Source organism: Acyrthosiphon pisum, unplaced genomic scaffold (assembly GCF_005508785.2).
Source record: "Acyrthosiphon pisum isolate AL4f unplaced genomic scaffold, pea_aphid_22Mar2018_4r6ur Scaffold_1506;HRSCAF=1995, whole genome shotgun sequence".
NCBI classification, from domain to species: domain Eukaryota; kingdom Metazoa; phylum Arthropoda; class Insecta; order Hemiptera; family Aphididae; genus Acyrthosiphon; species Acyrthosiphon pisum.
In genome coordinates, this window is record NW_021763845.1 from 6,752 (window position 1) to 9,007 (window position 2,256).

The window sequence follows — 2,256 nt, forward strand, 5'->3', positions numbered from 1 at the left end:
AGTACCAAATTAAACAGTTTAAGAAGTCCTCCCAATTACATGGTACTTACATACATTCAATAATTTGGAAAATTATGTAAAGAGTCTATTACAACTTTTATGTGGAAATCGGTATACAAAAAACAATGATATAGTTAATACAATTCATATGAAAAAAATAATAGTTAATAACCTTGATGAGAAAAATATATGTACCAATCAAATTATAAAAATGCGAGATACATTATGCATAAATATAAATAATTAAGGAAATATTGGTGTTCATATTGGTAATATTGTATATCTGGAAAATTCAATAACTTTTTTAATTGTATTAGAAACTTTATATTTTATTACTATTGATTACTATTGTATATTTATCTATACGATCTCCGTATGCCAGATATAAACTTGGCTCAGTTGATTACGTTACAGCTCTTAATATTATGATTGTTATTATTATAATATAATTTAATTATACTAAAACAAAAGTAAAAATAATAAAATTATAAAATTATATAACTGTTTTTAATGATTATATACATTACCACTGGTAGTGGACATTTATCAGTTGGAATGTTAAAACCCTCTATAAATTTAAGCCACGAATTTCCAAAGATAGATTTTGCATTACTGCATGCCTTTTTTGTCTTGACAATATATGCATTTGGCACCCATCCACCAGTTGATCCCCAAGATGCTAAATTAAAATCGATCTACAAATAAATACTATATTACTTTAGTTAGATAATTATATAAATATTCAATTCATTTAGAAATTAAAATTACTAACTAACAGATCATAACTATAATAATGAAATTATTTTGTTCACCAGAATTCGGCGACTTTAGTCACTTATTTCGTGATAATTATAATCACGATAATTATGATTTATATAATTTTTGAATTACATGGGGGAAACAAAAAAGGTTCTTAAACTTATACTTCGTTAATTATTTACAGTCAATCCAGTTAATTACAGATACAAATTAGTTGTGATATGTGTTATTAAATGCAATTTTAATGAATACAGAATATATTGTGGTCCTTGTCTCCTTACGATCTAACCAATAAGTAGCTAGGCTCTTGTAATATTATAGTAGGTACATATCAAGTACTATTAGGTATAGTATTACAGTGAAACTTCCATATTAAAATTATTATAATGAACTAGGAATGAAAATTAAAACTAATCAGTTTGTTATTTTTGGCAATTCGTTGATGATGAATCAATCAGGACTTATTTTATTATATATTGCAGGATCTATTATATAGATTTATCAATAGAAATACTTTTTAATAAATTTATCAATATCAATTTTTTTACCTACAGGATATCACAATACAATAGTTCCTGTGTATTATAAAACTCTTAATTTAATCATTATACGTATGCACATGTACTTACTGTAAGAGTATCATCGAATGGTATCAAAAATGTCGTATTGCCTTTTACCTCCGTTACATTTGATGTCTTTTTACTTAAATACCAATTGAATTGAAGTGGATAGTTTTTTGTTTTTTCACACGGATATAGTTTATCATACACTATGAGATATTCGCCCTGTAATAGGTGGAATTACAAATAAATCACAAATATAATTTTGGCTCATTAGTATTAATAATAGAAAAAAGATATTTTGTTTAATAAATCAAGTCGATTATTAATTTACCACAGGCAAGTTTGGCCTAAAAAGGCTGTCGGATTGAGACGATGAGAAAAATAAAATAAGTCCGAACGTTATGATTAACATTTTTCCTTTGATTTCAACAACTATAGAGTGTTTCATACGCTTTCAACAACAAGAATAAATAGGTAACTAACAGACATGCGTTCTAAATTAAATTGATTTACCTATTTAGAAATATTGACATCCTTGATCTGTAACTTCTAAATATTCCCGGAAATAATTATATAAATATATTGAACCGGAAAAATGTGATTCAGTTGTTCCGTAAATTGTAAAATTATCTATATATTTAAATAAATGGTACTAACAGCACAAAAAAAGTTGGTGTGATACAATTTTCACAAATAAAATAATTGTAAAATTAAAAAAAACCTAAATTACCTATATTATATATCATGCGTGACCAAACCATGGCTCTATTCATAGACAAATTCATGCTGGGACTTGCAGTGTAACTTGTAAAATGTTTAGTTTCTATAACAATATGAGAAATATTATTTTCCATTATATTGTAGTGCTACGTAGCTCTTATGTCTGGTCACCACTAGCTGTTACGTATATTAATATTATTATGTGAGTCATCTG

General features: G+C 26.0%; 1 protein-coding gene across 1 annotated transcript; it reads right to left on the reverse strand.

The window, feature by feature from the left end:
• Positions 1 to 527: 527 nt before the first annotated feature.
• LOC115034595 lies at positions 528 to 1,770 on the reverse strand (the record flags this gene model as incomplete). The annotated part of the gene is made up of 3 exons (XM_029491906.1): positions 1,654 to 1,770; positions 1,389 to 1,544; positions 528 to 695 (listed from the first exon to the last, which is right to left on the reverse strand). Coding segments are annotated over exons 1-3 (441 nt in total), but the record flags the coding sequence as incomplete, so codon positions are not given.
• Between the last annotated feature and the right edge of the window lie 486 nt (positions 1,771 to 2,256).